Here is a 17,140-nt window from a genome sequence, read left to right as displayed (position 1 = left end):
TGTTGGCTGTTCCGTGTCTGGACTGTCGTTAGCATTATCTTTCGCCATTTCTCTGGTTTAACATGTAAATAACAATCCACTTTTCAGATTTGAATATTCTAACTCAGACATACATTTACATACAGCACAGTTTTGAAGAGTTGGCTGTATTACCTTCAGCTTTCAAGCCTGAAAGAAAACAAAAATCCCCTCACGCTGTGCAGCCACAAGGAAGGGTGTTCGTAACTGACCCCATTGTGGTAATGTACTTTGTATCATCACCCGGCTGTCCTCAATCTGTTGGATTATAGAATGTTGTACCAAGGGTCAGTATGCATAGTCATAATTGTTAATAACACTTTAGAACAAGACTAAAAATGTCTGTAAATAATTAAACTTACACAAAGTATCTGCTCAGGTTGTGTAAGATCACAGTCTGACCACCCAGTCCAACTGACGCAGATGCCGGTCACTTGAACTAAATACAAATAGGATTAACAAGCGTATACAGGTAATTAAAGCTGATTAACAATAATGTCAAAAGTCTACTTACCAAGATTTGGAGGTCCAAAAATTTGTTTACCAAACACGGTCGGTGTTCAAATCCGCTCAACCTAAACCGGAGATTTAAACAGGCAATATGAAAGACAGCTAAAAATGAATGGATTGCGCAATCGTAAAATTTATTTACAAATTCTTAAAAAGTTGCATCACAATTCAAATAAATTACTTCAAATAAAATAACTTGTACCTACAACAGAAACAATATACTCCACGCTTGAAACACCAGCTGTCTTTTGTGGATGCTGCGGGGTTTAATTACTGTCTTCACATTTCAGCCGGGGCTCCTCCAGCAAGTCACGCTTCTTAACTTTGTCATTGGTTACATGTCATCGTTCTTCACGTTAGATTCAAATTGTGTTAGAACTATACATGCTACAATGATACAAATTCAGGATAAAACTTAACTATTTAGTTCGGATTTTTGTAGCCATTTGGTAACCAAATATATTGCTATATCCTGTCTGGTAGAACAGCCGTTCTCGTTAATTTTCGCGGCTCAGCCGTGACATCACGTCATAGAATTGTATATATTAACGATAAACTCATCTGCTTACATATAAACGCTTACTATTGTCACCATATCGCCATTAATCAGTTCAACATTTAACAAACACAGGACCATAATACAGCAATACAAAATCAGATTTCACGTCATTAAGAGAATGCAGCACATCTTCACCCGGAAGTGACAGCATAACCCCATACTAACACAAATACTATAGTATTTTTTTTTAACCAACGTTGCCTATTATTAAACATTTCTACCAATGTGTAGAAAACAATCTTGCGTTGATCTCTGTTGTACAATTTCAAAAGACGCCTTTACGATTGTTTTAATTACCTGAAATTACCTATCCTTACCTGTCAACGATTCCCCGTTGTTCATGCAAATTTATACGCGACCTTGCTGGTAACTTTGTAACGTTTTGCCTTATAATGGAACTTAGAAGTTAATGCTGACTTAAACAACCATTTTTATTACAAAACTCAACATTGCTCATACATACACTTGTTTTTATTCATAACAATATTTTAAAAACCCCAACCGCGACACAATCCACCTTTGCGAAATGTGTGGTTGGCCCTGGGCCATGGAAGCTCCTTCAAAATAATAGCATTGCTCATGCGATGTTAGTTTGCTGTAATGCTGTGTTGGACTACAAACCATGAGACACGGGATGGTTTCTAACCTGCATATACTACAGTCTGTATTAGTGGTTATTTAGGGACCATTACTACTGGGCAGATATAACCTTGAAGCCCATCTCTTGTTAAAATGAATGTTGGGCTGAAAACTATCCAAACTCGTAAGTCCCGCCCCATCCCCTTCTTTATATCTTTCAGAAAAACACATCTCTCACGTGTAACTCCGTGTTTGTGGAAAAACACCATGTTACAACCACATTGCAAAACATGGAAGTTTACATCTGTACCACAAGGCATTGGAACCCTGGCCCCCTTTTGTTTAACACCAAACACCTTACCGCTGACACAACACTTATTTACTGCCTGGGAATTTAACATTCCGGAACCCTAAGCCCCATTTGTTTATCATCAAACATAACCCACCTGTTATAACACTAGTCTGGTTTGCTCATCAAGCGTTGTAAAACATCAAACACTGACACATCAATGTAATCATAAATAACAAAGTCACCGGACATTTATACGTCACTCCTGAAGTCCCACCCTAACATACGTCATACAGGAAGTCCCACCCTAACATACGTCTTACCGGAAGTCCCGCCCTACAAACCGGATGTCCCGCCCACCTGTCACATCAATATGGAAGTCCCGACCCCCCAGGGCCATAAATCACCATTCTGACACAATATACCCTACACTAACTACTACCCTGAGTTGTTATTGAAGGCCCATGGAGTCTCATGTCGTTTTGAGCAACAAAAGCTTCAGTGCAAACAAAAAAAAGCTCAAAAAACAATAAAACTAAATTCAGTTATTGATTGTGCTAGCATCCATTCTTTTGACTGCATAATGATGAAAAGGCTGTTGGAATTTGGTGACTTCAAACAGGCGCTATCTAAACTATTTTCTGTAGCCACCACACACAGCCTCTATTATGCTGTGATGATTTCATTGGTAGCTAGCAAATGTTAAGTGGTTGTTAATGGTTATGTCAAAACTTGGATTAGTATCATGGTATATACAACTGTGAACCCAAATGACGTGAACCCAACTGACCTGTAAACAAAGTATCAGATCAGTTGAAACTGAGATTTCTATAGCGACAATGAAAACATTATTTGATTAATACAACATAGACAGATTCCTGTCAGGGATAAGGCCAAAAAAAGTCAATTTCCGCCTAAAATGATCTAAATGCTTGTAGCTCATGACCTGAATATAGTAGAAAAAAAATGTTGGTACCATTTGAAAGGAGACACTCTGTAGGAATTATAAGTTAATGCAGGAAAGTATAACACAATAGATTTGGCAGAAGATAAAACAAACCAAAAACATGCGTTTTTTGTACAAAAACAAAATTCCTCATCATGTTTGAGTTGCAGTGGGGAAGGCCAAACATGGATTAGTCACCTGGAGGAACTTTCCACTTGATCTACTAGATGTCAGCAGGATCTGGGTAAAGTTTAATGGCCATTTGATATAAAATTCAATGATCTACTTAGTCATTTGTAAAGCAAGCCCAAAGTGTCCTTTCCAGATTGGCCACTTTGTGCCAAATTGGACACTTTGGACACATTATGAATTTTAAAGTTCATACATACACAGAACATACAATAGTGAAAAATTGATTAATATAAGGGTTACACACTCCCAGGAATGTTATACATGATGGAAAATTAGCTTTCCTTCATAAAGGTACTAACAGGAGGCGCCACAAGGAGGCGGGTCCAATGATCTAACGTGTGGTGTTTGCATCATGTGGTGATCTAACATATGTGGTTCTTGCATCATATTTGATCTAACATCATATGTGGTGTTTGCATATTATGTGGTGATCTACCATCATATGTGGTGTTTGTATCACATGTTATATCACCACATATGATGTTAGATCATATATGGTATCTATGCCTCCTTACACACATATATAGTAAGCAAACAGTTGGCAGGAGTAGAAAGGAAAAGAGTAGAAGGGAATAGGAGAAAGAAGGAGGAGACTTATCGACTTCTGGGAAATCTCTGAAATGGCCAGTCAGATGATGGCGTCACAGTGGGGGTCAAGAACCAGAGGGACCTCCTGAATCACTGTTGGTTATTCAGGGAGAAATTTGGGGATGGATAGGCCATAAGAAACAGCCACAAAATGTCATAGCCAAATCACACACAATTGATTGGTAATACACTGTATGTCTTGGGTAATCTATCTTATTGTACTCACCAAGTTGCTTGACTCCCAGTCCATGATTTCTTCCAAAAATCTAGTCCAAATTGGTCTCCTATGTTGCTTTTCCACTTAGGAGTAGCCATTTAAACTTTAAATGCTGAGTATAGTTTCGTGAGCAGTGACAGCTGTGCATGTCTTTGCTTACTTGGTGCGAAGCATACAGGCAATGCAGAAGGATAAACTATGTCTTGTTAAATGCTAGAGACTCTGTTCTTTTCAGGAATACCAATTATTTCGGTGTTAAAATCTAGGAAGGTTTGAATATCATGAATAGTTTTGCTCCGAGTCGGATTTTGTTGTACAACGCTGTGGAGAACATGAATCATTTTGGATTATAAAAGCAGAATTTATCAAACAAAATTACACTTGGTTATATCTCTGGGACCATCAAGATAAGAAATCAGAAGAAGACAGCTCATTGTAAGTACACAATTTACCGTAGTTGGGAGTGATCTGCAGTAGGTTTCCACTTGCAATGCAGCTTTTGTTACTTGGGACGGACAGTTTCAATTCATGAATTTGGTCAATACTAAGGCTGCAACGGTACACATTCATGACTGTACGGTACGGTGTGCTATTCACGGTTCGCACAAGAACATGAATACATGAAAAATGTAATACAAAATAAATAAATAGCTACTGTATGTTGAATGACTCTCTTTAATAAATTAGATTGATATGTATATATTCTGTATATAGTTATTCTGATTAAATAAGAGTAATTGGTAATTAATGTAGGCATTTGCTGTAACTTTTCCAACTTAGTGAGCCTAACGCAGAACACAGCTAGATCTACAATGGTGAGTTTTGCCAAGTCCTCCATCTCATTTAAATCCCCAGTTTGGCAGCATTTTGGCTTCCCAGTGGACTACACAAAGGATGGACAGATAATTGTTGATATAACCTTAATTGTATGTTGCTACTGCTCGACAAATGGTACATATGCCGGTGGTAACATGGTAACGCATTTACGCCAGACATCATCCCACTATCAATGTCACCGGAGCAACAAATAAACACGAAGACAAAACACAGCTTTCTCTCACATTCAAGCAGACATTACCAGTAGACTCTTTGGGGCATAGGAAATTACAAGAGCGATAGGTGTGTTTATTGCAGGGGACATACGCCCATACTCTGTGGTTGAAAATAGTGGGTTTCAGTACCTTCTAAATATGCTCGAGCCACGTTACAAATGTCCCTCTCGCACATATTTCAGTGAACATGTAGTACCCTCACTGCATGAGGATACGAAAGCAGAAGTCAAAAATGAATTGTCATTCATCTTATGTGGCACTTACTGCAGATGGTTGGACTTCCAGGGCTATGGAGAGACACAGCCTTTTTATGATAGCCACACAAGTGCAATTCTGGCAGGAATACTTGAGGAGTGTTTGAGTGGAAACTTAAGAGGCCCAACACAACTATTTCTGTGACAGATAATGTCAGGAATATTGTTAAAGCTGTCACAGAAGCTGGATTAGGGCCACAAATCGGGTTTGTTGCACATGTTATCAATCTTGCATCACAAAAAGCAATGGCAGTGAGCCAGATGTCCCGTCTGCTTGGGAGAATCAGAAATGTGGTATCCTTTTTTCATCCCAACACCACAGACCATCATATTCTGAAGACAAACAGGCAATGCTTAAACTCCCCACACACAGCCTAATTCACAATGTCCCGACTCACTGAAACTCGCTGGAGTTATGATATTGTTGAAGGTTACCTGAAGCAGCAAGCTGCAGTTTACTCCAAACTGACAGACAAGACCATCAAGAAAAATGTGAAGGACATCGTCACCTTGTCTGAAAATGTCAGTGTGGCAGGAGGAGTAATTCAGGTGCTTAAACCACTGAAAACTCTGACAGCCCTAATGAGCACTGAAAAGACACATCAGTCTCCATGATCCTGCCTCTGAAATCCATGGTTCTGAAATCCATGATGATGTGTTGAAGACTCGACCACAATCTGTGACGTCAAAGCAGCTTTCAGAGATGACTTAGAGGGCTGCTATTCTGATCCTACCCTTTAAGATGACCTCCACAGAAGCACAGCTCTAGATCGAAGGTTCAAAGCGCTCCCTCACTTGGATAATCTCACTTGTTTGAAAACGTTCAGGGATTTGGGTGAACAGATGATTGAGGAAGAGGAGATGAAACTGGTATTAAAATAAAATGAATGCATATTACAAGCTGATGTTTATGTACATTTTGTTAAATGTTTTTGTCTGAAATAGTCTAAGGACCCGTGAAACATTTTGGTTTTGTAAAACATAATTTGATCCAGGTTTACTTATGCACTTTATTTTTGTTTGCTTTGTGGATTTCTTGAGCATTGAGCAATTATATTTCTTTCATTCAAGAAAAATATTTTGGAAATCTTATTTGTGTGAAAAATCTATTGGAATTCTTGTATGTTTCATATTGTTCCTGGTTCGTGTTGCATCTTTTGCCAATTAAACTAAAAACTGATCTTTAATAACTGTTAAACAATGTTTTGCTCTGTACCGAAAACGTACCGTATCGTGACCCTCAAACCGTAATACGTACCGTACCGTATGTTAGGTGTACCATCGCAGCCCTAGTCAATACTAATAATTCAAATTCCAGGCTGAGTTGAATTATGGCTTGTTGTGAAAAATTACTCCAAGGTCCTTCAAGGGACAACTCAAGGTAAGTGTTATTTCACCCAAATATGAATATAGGACAAACTATCCCTTTAACAATCCTAACGTCCCTTCAGATACCCTGTAAGAGCAGACAAACAGATATTGGCTGTTCTCCTCAAAACTTTTTCCATCTTTCTATGCCACTCTTGCTGACTCTTTATCCCTATGTCACCCCTATTTGTCAAACTCCCTCACTAGCCTCGTCATGTATTCAGTCTTTTGAAGAAGTACGTCCGTGCAGAGCAGAAGGACAGACAACACACCCTCAAACACTTTGAGCATGTTCGCATGGTTGACCCCAAGAAGGCTGCTCAGATCCGACCACAGGTAATAATCTACTAGAGATAAATGGTTTTACCATGTGATAATCATTCTGTTGATATTCTCATAAGAAAAACATATTTAATTTATTACGGTTAACTGTCTGCTTAATATTGTTTGTCACTTGCTTTTATAGCAATAAGGTCATTATATGCCTATTTTTAGAATGTGTCTGGAGCTGTATTTTTCTCTTTTTCCCTTAGCTTTTTCTACACAGTTAACATATGGAATTGTTTTATGATGAAGATACCATAGATTATTAAAATAATACAGAAAAGTTTGACTGTGAAAAACAATTTGTTTTTTAGTGCATATCTTATGCAGCACCTTCCAAAGTAATTGGCTGTTTTGGTAAAGAAATGTTATCATTGATGATTAGGTTTATCTTTCACACAAAATAAGAGCGAAATCAAACCTTTAGTCAAGAAATAAATATTTTGTCAATTTGCCAGGAGATTTTAGAGTAAATTGAAGGAAATGATTCTGTGTATTTTGGTTCACCGTTTTAGAAGTTGAGATTTTTAGATTAATTCCAAATAGTTTATGAATTAATGTAAAAAAATGATTTAATATCTAAAGAAAGTATTGCAATTACAGTACAAGTATCAAAGATAAAAGTTCTCTGGAGATTCAAGATGCTTGAAAGAGCAAAGATGTAGGCAGAAGGGAGGAAAATGCAATAGAGCTTTCCCAAACCCCGCTCTGGTTTGTATTACAAATCTAATGGCATGGGGGTTGGTTTACCTAAGGATAACAGAACTAATCCTGACGAATAGAACCCTTATCAATTAAGGACACATTCTGATCTGTTCTGGGGCCATCTCCTATGATCTTGAGAAGTAAGCAAGCTGGGCAATAACAAGCAAACCTTTTGTCCCTGCATTCACACCTTACAGAAACATCTGTTAACCATTAACATTAATAAACATAGAGTTTAAATGTTTCTTCAATATTTAGCTGCCTATGCAATGGCAAAAATGTCTAAAGCATTTCTCTAAATCCAGACAAACATAACACACTTTTGCAATGGCCAGATTTTTTTCACGACTTCTGTCTTTTCCAGAACATTTTACTATGCAATGAAAAACATAAATGTCTTATGTAGGCAGATACATGCCATTTCACCTGTGGACTGAGGTTGGTTTTAAACTTAACCCAAACTGTAACCTAAGTCACATCATAATGCTATACCGTAAGACATGAAAGCAGATTTTGTTTAAACTGTTGACGTGGCTATGGAATCTGTCTTTTTGATTATAGAATCTAGCTGAAACCTTTAAATGTTCTTTCAGGTACTGACTCACCTGCGTGTTATTGATGAGAGGATGAACCAGTCCCTGAGTCTGCTGTACAAGGTGCCTGGAGTGGCTGACAACATCCAGGACCAAATTGGTGAGTGATATTTTCAGTCTTATCTCCTATTTATTTAGCCAAGGAAAGATTGAGCAGGCCCCCACTCAACCTTTTCTTCCTCTCTTTCCATTCCTCTCTACCTATCCTGCCCCCCCCCCCCAAACCTTTCTTCATCTTTTCCTCCTTTCCTCGTTCCATCTCTGAGCCATCTCTGTCTGTAATCAGTCACAGGCTATTAGTCTAATTTCCCCTTCATCTGTTCCCCTGCCCTCTGTACACACACACACAGACACTGAAGTACCCAAGCACACATACTGACTGCCAGCAACTCAGTGGTTTGCTTTCCCCCCTCATTGAAATACATGAGAACAATGAACAACCTGAAGTATTTGAGGGAATCTGTCCCAAATGGTTTCCTATTCCCTAAAAAGTGCATTTTTAATTAGTTCCCAGGTAGTTTGCTATATATAGTGGGGGAGTTTGGGATACAGAAATAGCAGCCCTAGTCAAAATGGATGAAGGTCAAAAAGAAGCTCTTAATTTATGTAATACTGCATATTGGAGTAAGATACTTAACCATAGTTTCCCTGTCACAGATTATATCCTAGTCCTGGACAAAAATTCAGATCTAGGATTAATCTGTGCGCTGGAAACAGCCCCTTAATGATGCATTCTGGGATTTTTGCAGACATTCTTTTAATTTGCTATATGTACAATCCTGCCACTAATGTTTACAAGACTGAATTTTAAATAATGACAAAACTTGTTCTCTAAGAGAATGGGAGGATGGGACAAGATGAGAATAGATTTACCTAGTCGACATTGAAAATGAGCTGGTTAGGTTCGTGGGAAAGTACAGCAAGTTTGAGGAAACTAGAAGTCAATTCAAACTGATAGATGGACTGGAGAGAACGTTTCAATGAGGAACATCTCAGGCACACAATTTTGTGTAAAGATATTCTTAAAAAATTAACATGAAAACATTCTCTGTCAATGTCTAATACAATATATAGCTTCCAAATAACCCCTTTAAACCTCCCATTTCGGGCTGGATGTGTAATATGTTCTTTTATGTGTATTAGCTAGAAATAGAATGGCTTTCATAACTCGGTTAGCCATTAAATTCTAAGTTTGAAAGTGAGTGATTGTGATCACATGACACATACAGGCAGAGTTGGGGAGTAACTGATTACAAGTAATCCGTTAAATGTACGGATTGCAAAAGAAAACAGTAACTGTAATTTGTTACCAACTAAAATATTGTAGAACAGTGATAGGCCTACTTCGTGCTATATATTGTTTCAAGGTTGGTCAAATGCACCGAACAACACAGCCAAGAAGAGTTGCACTGAACAACTCAGACAGGAAATGTTTTTGAAAAAATGGCATACCTTCCTACCCTGGCGAACTATGCTCGTTCCCAGCTCCCTCGATCGACTGTCTTTTCCAGCCCTGTTGCTCTAACATTGGCAACGCTTTCAAACATTCGTCCATTACAAACTCTTTATTAAACAATCAACATAATTATCAATAGTAATCAAACATCAGCTTACCAAACGTTCGCCAGTTCTCTACCCAGCAAGGATCTATGCATCGCTGTTCTCTCCGCACGGAAACAAGTGCTCTGCCAAACATAGTTCCCCCCTCCTTTTTATATGATGGGAAACTGTCTCGCACCAGCCGCTAGGTGCAACCGGCTACATGGAATTAATCACGATATTTAAGGAGAAAGGGGCCCAATCCCAATGTCCCCCCCAAAACCTTAATCCCTGAACCCTCACAGACTTCACTGACATCTCCTGGTAAATGATTGAGTGCAAGAGGCTGCAAGGGCTCAAAATGCTATAAATTGTAATGTGACAGCACATTGCGACTTTATTATGTTACCTTGACGATGCTGAAACATGTTGCACACTATTGTGGGTTTGGGACTTTTAATTATTATTATTTTTTATTACTTTTTTACTTTCTTCACAGCCAAGGCCCTTAGACAGACTGCCTGATGTATATGTCTTGCAGGCTGTTGTCCTACAGAGTGGCTGTGAAGAAAGTAAAAAAGTAATAAAAAATAATAATAATTAAAAGTCCCAAACCCACAATAGTGTGCAACATGTTTCAGCATCGTTAAGGTAACGTGATGAAGTTGCGATGTGCTGTCCCAATACTATTTATTGCATTTTGAGCCCTAGCAGCCTCGTGCACTCAATCACTTACCAGGTGATGTCAGTTAAGTCTTTGAGGGTTCAGGGTTTAGGGTGGACATTGGGATTGGACCTTTGGTCTTGTGTATGCGTTGGAGTATTCCTCAAATTGTATGCATGGAAGCAGTAGCAAACGTTGAATGTCTAACTTTTTTAGCACTTATAGCAAACTTTTTCTTATAATTTCTTTTTTACATAAATATGTTTTTGATAATAACTACATCATTAATAGTACATATTTCAGAAAATGTATTGTGCAAACAACACGTTTGACAGTCTATATAATATAATCTCCCTTTAAAATTGGAGGTTATTACAATTCTAAATAGTCGAGATAGTATTGATAGGCTCATTCAACAATGACACCAATGGCTGAGATCGCAAAAACAGGTTGGGGACTTTCACCGACTGATTGAAGAGCTTTGGCTTTTAGGAGAGGAATTTCATAGCTACTTTCGTCAGGACCAATGCCAATAAAATCAACTGTTCCAGATGGTAAGACCACGATTTTCATTTTGTCTAGTTGAACGCCAGGTCATTTGTCTCTGGTAAGATTTTTTTTATTGTTTTGTAGTGTAACTCGGAACTAATCAATCTAAAGTAAAGGGCTTGTAATAAAGCCCATGTTATGTAACCTGCTTTCACAATGTTTATTGGGTTGAATCTTCATGAGAAATGGGACTGATAGAGGGATGAAAGTCTAAAACCCATAGTTATGGTTATGTTAGCAAGCTGCTAGCTAAAACAATAATTAGTAGCCTATTTAGGTAGCTACTTGACACAATATGCTCAGCAAAAATTATTCTCTCTATTTTATAAGAAACATCTGTGGAGAACGAATGCGTTCTGAGTGATTGCGTAGCTGCACAAAATGTTCTGCTAGCTTTCTGCTTTGACGCTGTAGGTGTGATTGATAATAATCACAGGTTACGAAAAGCTACGGATATCTTGATTTTTATATACAACAATGTTAATACCCATACGGAACATAAATGTATTTTGACTATATTTTTGAATACATTTGGAAAATATATTCCTAAATACATTTGGTAAATATATGTCAAATGTTTTGAAATTGTCCGCTTAATATATTTATAAAAAATGTATTTAATAGATGTCTACATATACTGCTTTGGGCAGGCTGTGTTTCAAACCTGTGATCTTATGTTCCACAGTCAGGGGCACTAACCACACAATAATTTTGTTAGGGGAGCAAGTAGTGGTCTTACCACGTTCGCTATAGTACGTTAGAATATATTTGTGACCTTAAGATGAAATTTATTTTGGTAATGTATATCTATAAAATGTGTTTGAACAGTTCACTTGTGAAACCCTATTGTGTTTGTTCCGGTTCATTATTATTATTAGGGTTTCAGCAGTTCACTGGTTTTAGAATTTAGATTTTTTGAAAAACACAAAAACATTTATTCCTCTGCCACCAAATGTCCAATCTTCACATACTTGGATATTTGGCATCTAGGGACCAAGGTGTTTAAATGTTATATCACCCAGGCCATTATGTCAAAAAACATGGATGCTACTGACCAATGAACATGGCCACATGGAAATGCTAGTCAAAAGGAAAAAAACATAAATGTAATATTGTTTACAGCTATGGACATGAGTTGGATTTGTGTCCTATTGGAAAAACTGCATTCTGGCTACTAATAGCTTGATGCTGAAATCCGCTAAATGCTGCTTGCAGCTTTAATTAGGGTTTCAGCAGTTCACTGGTGAAACCCTATTGAGTTTGTTCCGGTTCATTATTATTATTAATATTCTGTCAAAAAAGGGTGTTTTTTTGCAAATTCCCGTGAGATTAAATGGCTTAAAGGGGCCCAAATGTTAATGGTGGTAAAGGGCCAAGGGCCGCAACTTCTGGTGCAGTGGCATGCATGTCGGCCCCGTGGTGGCGCTGTCACAAGCCTCCAAAGTTGCACTTTTTGCAAGCTCACTGCGACCACCCCTTGTGACCTAGAGTCTTGAAAATTGGTGTACATTGGTGTAGCTCCTCATGATGAAAATGTTTACCATTGGGACCCATAAAGTCCGCCATGATGGATTTTCCGCCATATGGACACATCTACAAGGGTAATGGTATAATAATTCTACTTGGTAATTATGTTGACAAGGACCATACGGAAAGAATTACTGCAAGATTTTTTTTATCAACCACATGGTGGCACTATTGGGGTTCCCCACATTAGCTCACCACGCTCACCATGTTTAAAATAAAATCTTGAAAAGCGGTATATAAGTCCATCTCCTCCCAAGCAATTTGCAATTGGGACCCATTAAGTCAGGAGTAATCGTTTTTCAGCTATTCTGAATTTGTGAAAAATGCTTCAAATGCTACTTCTGTAGCATCAAATGACAGATTTAATCCTTTTCACAAGTACATTTTAAAATATCACTGAAGGTCCCTCAGCATGATTATTTCAGTATGCACTGACAATTCCAGACTTTTATATTATGACAACAAACATTGCCACCACAGCAGCCCATAAACACCATGTTGCTTATTAGATATAGAGCAGTATTCTAATTTCATTTAGAAGTTTAAAATTATAAAATTATATTTTGAAACTATTCAGTGCAGTAGTACTTTTAACCCCTAGAGTACTATGCTTAACATTTTTGGGTTTCACTACTTTTATATTTGGGCTTATAAACAATATGTAATGTAAATCGATCATCGTGTATTTGGCATCACATTATTCCAAAGTACCTCAGCTAATACAAGCATGCATGTTAATGTTCTTATAAGGTAATGTTTTAGGGAAAAATGCACAATATAGTAAATAATTACATAAGCGAAATCAGATTTCTTCTATATATCATTGAATTCTGATGCGGAGTGATAATCCCAATACAAATGTTTTGTGCAAACACAATGCACATTTGTGTAAGAAAAGGCTTCACAATGAATGTGAACAGAAAAATGAAATAATTTGCCTTTTGTCCAACACGTTTTTGACAACATTTTTCATTGACAACAGCCCAAAAACCCTTGTGGAACTTTTCTGCCATTACACCAACACTTTTCACACCCTTTTTCTTGCACAAAAAAGCATTGTATGACAATAAATGTGAATAGAACAGGGATAATTAGTCACCTTTTGTGCAGGCAGACCAATATGTTTATGACAGCCATAATTATGTCACTATTTATCATTGAAATCAGCCCAAAAACAGCCTTGTGGAACTGTTCTGCCATTCCAAAAACACTTTTCAAACCATTTTTCTTACACAAATATGCATTGTATCACAATAATAGTGAACAGAACAATTAAATAATTCACCTTATGTGCATACAGGACAATATGATTATGACACCCATAAATATTTTTCTATTTATGATTGAATTCAGACCATACACAGCCATGTGGAGCAGTTTTTCCAACACAAATGTTTTCTGCAAACCCTTTTTTTACACAAATATGCATTGTTTCACAATAAATGTGAACAGAACAATGAAATAATTCACTTTATGTGCATACAGTCAAATTTGTTTATGACGCCCATAATTATTTCAGACCACACACAGCCATGTGGAACAGTTCTTCCATTCCAAATACTCAAAGCAGACAATATCTATAATGATCACATTTGTATTACATTATTTCATGTTAAATAGGTTATTTGATGTTATTTTCCAGACTGTTCTTGCGTTAGCATTAGCCTGTTATTAGCATTCATCCTTTGTTGTCCGATAACTCAGCTATCCAGCATTTGATAACCATAACGGAATATGGCTACATTTAGTAAAGGTGTTTTTATGTTTTGCCATTTTGCCATTTTATACTAATAATAATACTTATAAAACGGTTGAAAACACATCCTTTCTTTGTCTTTTCGACAAGTTAGCATTACGCAAGGACACAATGCTAAAACGTTCGCTAATGCTAAGTTAGCATGCTAGCTAAGCTGATATACTGCTTCAACCTCTTCTACAGTCAGATTGAGCAAATAAAAAAAATAAAAAACTTATGTCCCACCCAGCAAACTTTTGATTTTATCAAATACATAACAGATACCTTAGCCTTCCATTGGATGCTGTCACCCAACAGCCCATCCACTGGTCAGGTGCACAAGAGTTTGGTTGCATTTGGACAGGATGACGAAAACAAGGAAATGTGCCACATAAACACAAAGCGCATCTGCGTTTTCAGCGGAATCTCATTGAAATAGCAAAGAAGACAGAATCTCTCTATCACAAACCGTTTTGAAAATATGTAATACTATGTAATTGTTAGGCAAATACGCCCCAGGCGTGGGCGGTAGCAACTAATCCGTACTCAGGGGGTTAAAGAGTATACTGAATATTTATTGAGCAACCTTCTAAGAAGTGTTATTTTCCTGAAGATCACGCCACTTGTCTTATCAATAAAACATATGCTAACCAGCAGATAATGATTTGTGTGTTAATAATGCTTTTATTTACGTGATTATTCACTATTTCACTAAACATGTTGAAAAATAATTATTGCATATTTAGTTATGGACAAATACGATCAGTGAAAAAACACCTTTATGAAGGTTATGTTTAGTTTGTTTGGCTAATTACTGTTTACATGCACAGCCATTTTTGTTTTCATTCCACTGAATTCTGGGACCAAATGTCTGCGATCAAAGATGGTTGAACAAGACGATTCACCTATCTGACCGGAAATTCAAATCTTGATTACCTTCCTGTCTGTGAGACACTCATGTTGTCACCTGTATCTGACTTTGTTTGATAAACAAACTTTAGCAGACAAGTTGCAACTTGTGCAATACCACATGTGCGGCAGCCCAGACATCATGTTATGTTAAGTTGATCAGTCTTTTTTCTTTACCAGACGGCAAGTAAGGTAGGTAAAACACTCTAGTCTGTCTTTTGCAACATCGATAAGAAAATATAAAACCTAAGGGCAAATTTGAAAGATCCCAAGGCATTTTTGGTCAGCATGAGAAGAGGCATATCTGGAACTTGGTTGCTTGACTCTGACATTTGGTTAATGAGAATGTGTTTTATTTTATCCATATTTGAATTTAGGATTTAGCGGGTTTCAGCATTAAAGCTACTACTAAATGTTAGATCCCTTGCTCCAAAGGCAGTTGCAGTGAATGAATTAATCTCTGATCATAAACTAGATGTTATTGGCTTGTGTGAAATGTGGCTAAAGCCGGATTAATTCAATGCCCTAAATGAGGCCTCTCCTCCTGGCTACACTAGTGATCATATCCACCGTGCATCCAAAAAGGGGGGGGTGTTGCTAATATTTATGACAGTAAATATAAATGTACTCTCAAATACATCACTGATTTTCATTCTTTTGAAGTTTTACTCATGAAAGTTAACCAGGCTGATAAATCATTTACATAGCTACTATTTACAGGCCCCCCGGACCATACACAATGTTCCTCAATGAGTTTCCAGAATTCTTGCCTAAGCTTGTAGTCATGGCAGATAGTATTCACATTTTTGGCGATTTCAATATTCATATGGAAAAGTCCAATGATCCTCTTCAAAAAGCCTTTGAAGCCATAATTGACCCAGTGGGTTTTATCCAACATGTCTCAGGTCCAACACACTGCCACAATCACACCTTAAACTTAGTCCTGTCAAGAGAAATAGATACTGTAGATCTAATAATTTCCCCCCAAAATCCTGGATTATCGGATCACTATCTTATTACATTTACCATTAAAACAAGAAATCCACTTGCTCCGCAAACAATGAGTTTCAAAAGCCGTACTATAAATTCTCAGACTACAAATAGATTCCTTGATATTCTTACAAGCTCACTAATCAACGACAGAGTAAATAAATCCGCAAATGACACTGCGAAATTGTTGCACCACTAAAAACAAAAGAAATACACAACAAGAAACTTGCTCCCTGGTACACAAACAATACTACTCAAGCAAGCCTCCAGAAAATTGGAGCGAAAGTGGGGCTCCACCAAGTTGGAAGTATTCAGAGGGCATAAGGTCCTGGCCCACATCTGCGGAGTACCTGGCTTGGAGGACCCGTTGCGGTCCCTGTCCAGAGTCCTCCCCCTCGCCTGTGTTGTCCCTGTCCTTGTTCATCAGGTCATGCTTCCGACCTGGACTGTTTAAATAGACTTTAGACACAGCCCACACCTATTTATTAATTATTATATTTGTAATCTTAATATGTTGACCTGGCACAGCCAGAATAGGACTGATCACCCCTCTGAGCCTGGGTCCTCTCTAGGTTTCTTCCAAAATTTTGGCATTCTTAGGGAGTTTTTCCTAGCCACTGAAATTCAACACTACTGTTGTTTGCTCCTTGGGGTTTAAGGCTAGGTGTTTTGTAAAAATCTGCTGATGTAAAAACGGCTTTATAAATACATGTGATTGATTGATTGATGGTTAATAAAAACAGACTTAAGCTACATTTCCTCTGAAACCGCTGAACGGATTTGGATGAAAATTGGTGTGAAGGACCATTGGACCATTGTCTTTAAAAGTTATTTAAGAAAAGCTGATATGTCAAACAATATGGCCTCTATTTTGCCTTCTGTCAAAAGCCCCTAAACAACAGATCCTCACAAACCGCTGAACAGATTTGCATGCCGTTTGGTGTGAAAGACCTTTGAACAATTATCTTTAAAAGTTATATAAGGAAAGTTGATGTCTCATACAGTACTGCTGAAATCAGCAACTGAAATTGAG

At 37.6% G+C, this 17,140-nt stretch overlaps 1 protein-coding gene across 5 annotated transcripts in view; it reads left to right on the top strand.

The window, feature by feature from the left end:
• Nucleotides 1-17,140, top strand: part of appa (amyloid beta (A4) precursor protein a) — a 148,828-nt gene that overhangs the window by 114,395 nt on the left and 17,293 nt on the right. For all 5 annotated transcript variants that reach the window (XM_029116486.2, XM_029116488.2, XM_029116487.2 and 2 more), the window contains 2 exons: nt 6,780-6,908; nt 8,195-8,294. In XM_029116486.2, the coding sequence (XP_028972319.1) occupies nt 6,780-6,908; nt 8,195-8,294 (229 nt within the window). The remainder of the gene's footprint in view (nt 1-6,779; nt 6,909-8,194; nt 8,295-17,140) is intronic.

This window comes from Esox lucius, chromosome 22 (assembly GCF_011004845.1).
Source record: "Esox lucius isolate fEsoLuc1 chromosome 22, fEsoLuc1.pri, whole genome shotgun sequence".
Lineage (NCBI taxonomy): Eukaryota > Metazoa > Chordata > Actinopteri > Esociformes > Esocidae > Esox > Esox lucius.
The sequence above is the reverse complement of the archived record's forward strand: the minus strand, read 5'-3'. Positions and strand labels throughout refer to the sequence as shown.